Here is a 1,813-nt window from a genome sequence, read left to right as displayed (position 1 = left end):
GGCAATGCTGGTGCCTGGCAGTCCTGCGTTTATTCTGTGGCCGCGGTGCTGCAGCTGAGGGTCCTGTTGAAAAGGGGTCGGTCAAGGAAGAGCAGGGAGGGGGTGGGGGGTGCTCTCTCCAGCTCCAGCACTGTGATGTTGTTGGGGTGGCCAACGTGCAGCACCGAGCCAGGCACAAAGAGGGTCTGCTGGGGCCCGCGGCAGGGCCAGTACCGGCCCAGGTTGAAACCGTTTATCCACAGCTGGCCCTGGAAGATGGAGATGGGACTAAGCTGTGCCCCTCTCCACCCTCACCCCCTTTCCCAGCTATGTGCCGCCTTACCTTGCTCCAACTTGGGAAATTCACAAAGGTGTCCCAGGCGATGCCAGGGGTCTCAAAGGTCCCAGTGTAGAAGGCTGGCCCTGCTCTGGCCCTGCTGCTTGATTTTGGCGGGGCAGTGTGGGGCCAGCCCTGCTGGATGGCAGTGTCTATGGCCAGGGGGTGGATCAGCCAGTTCCTGAGAGGGCTAGAGTCCAGGGAGAGGTTCCCCTTCAAGCCCTGAGATGGAGCATGAGAGAAAATGAGGCTGCAGGGTCTGCCCTGGGCAGGAGGGTGTTTGGCTTCCCCAGGGCTTGTCTCCCTCCCTGCAGCAGAGGTGGGATGGGATCCCTTCAGAGGGGCTGTGTGGCAATGGCAGTGTAACTGGGAGCCAGGGGTGCCAATCTCATGGCCTTATCCTGGTCCTGGTGGGTTTGCCAGGAGCAGGGCAGGGGGTGGTGTGAGATTAACCAGGGAGCAGGTCTCTGGGGGGCCCCCACCATGGCTGGGGTCTGTCACAGGTGGCAGGAGAGGGGGTGTTTGGCCACACGGGAGCCCAGGCTGTCCTTTCTGCAGTCCCAGCACCCTCTCCCCTCACCTTGAAGTCGCTGATGTTGGTCCCAAAGCTGATCCTGCCCATGTTCTCCAGGAGCACGTCCAGCATGTCCCCTGCCCTGCCCGTCACATGCAGTGCCACCTGCCTGTCCCGCTCCAGTGTCCCCTGGTACTCCTGCAGCCAGAGTCAGTGCTGACGCCCTGTGCCTGGATCCCACCGCCCCAGTGGCTGCCAGCAGCCTGGCAGCAGAGCATCCTGCTGCCTGCCCCCCTAGAGCCGGCCCAGGGCTGCCCTCTGCCCCCAAAAAGGGGGCAAATTTGGGCCAGGGGCTACCCCACAAGGTTTCAGTGTGGCTCTTGGCACCCTGGCTGTCCCTGAGATGCTGGCATGGGACAGCCCTGCTGCCAGCCAGTCCCACAGCCCTCCCAAGCACCAGGGATGGGTGTGCTCCCACAGCCTCACGTTCTGCAGCATCACGTAGCCGCGGTCACAGATGCTGTGGGGAGGAGCGCTCAGCACGACTGGGGCCAGGATGTCCCGGGGCAGCTGTGTGCGGTACAGCACGAAGCCATGGGTCTGCAGGACACAGCAGAGCAACACAGAAAGGGAAATGGGGACAGCGATGAGACTCATTCCTCCACCCCACAGAAATGGGGACAGCTATGAGACTCATTCCTCCACCCCAGAGCCAGGGCAGTGCAGACAAGCCTAGGAGTGTCTCCCACTGCACCCAGCCCCTCACCTGCTTTATGGCCTCAAAGGTGAGGGGGAACTGGCTCTGGATGGGCTCCCAGGGGGACAGCACATCCAAGACATCCAGGAGGTCAGCATACTGCAAAGAGAGGGACGGGCGTGGGGCAGCTGGGCAATGCCAGGTAGGGTTGGCCCAGCCCTTGGGACAGGCACTCACCTTCTGCAGGGACACCCGGCCGTAGGCATACTTGGGGGTGGCAGGTGGC

The 1,813-nt window shown here is 62.8% G+C and overlaps 1 protein-coding gene across 1 annotated transcript in view; it reads right to left on the bottom strand.

The window, feature by feature from the left end:
- Window positions 1–29: 29 nt before the first annotated feature.
- LOC104465398 (beta-galactosidase-1-like protein) overlaps window positions 30–1,813 on the bottom strand; it is a gene marked incomplete at its 5' end in the record, with an annotated part of 4,563 nt that continues 2,779 nt past the window's right edge. The window contains 6 exons of the mRNA XM_010078424.1: window positions 30–248; window positions 323–538; window positions 897–1,028; window positions 1,317–1,430; window positions 1,597–1,686; window positions 1,765–1,813. The exon at window positions 1,765–1,813 is cut by the window's right edge and continues 6 nt beyond it. Coding sequence (XP_010076726.1) covers window positions 30–248; window positions 323–538; window positions 897–1,028; window positions 1,317–1,430; window positions 1,597–1,686; window positions 1,765–1,813 — 820 coding nt within the window. The remainder of the gene's footprint in view (window positions 249–322; window positions 539–896; window positions 1,029–1,316; window positions 1,431–1,596; window positions 1,687–1,764) is intronic.

The sequence above is a fragment of the Pterocles gutturalis genome, unplaced genomic scaffold, assembly GCF_000699245.1.
Source record: "Pterocles gutturalis isolate BGI_N339 unplaced genomic scaffold, ASM69924v1 scaffold918, whole genome shotgun sequence".
In the NCBI taxonomy this organism is placed as follows: domain Eukaryota; kingdom Metazoa; phylum Chordata; class Aves; order Pterocliformes; family Pteroclidae; genus Pterocles; species Pterocles gutturalis.
The sequence above is the reverse complement of the archived record's forward strand: the minus strand, read 5'-3'. Positions and strand labels throughout refer to the sequence as shown.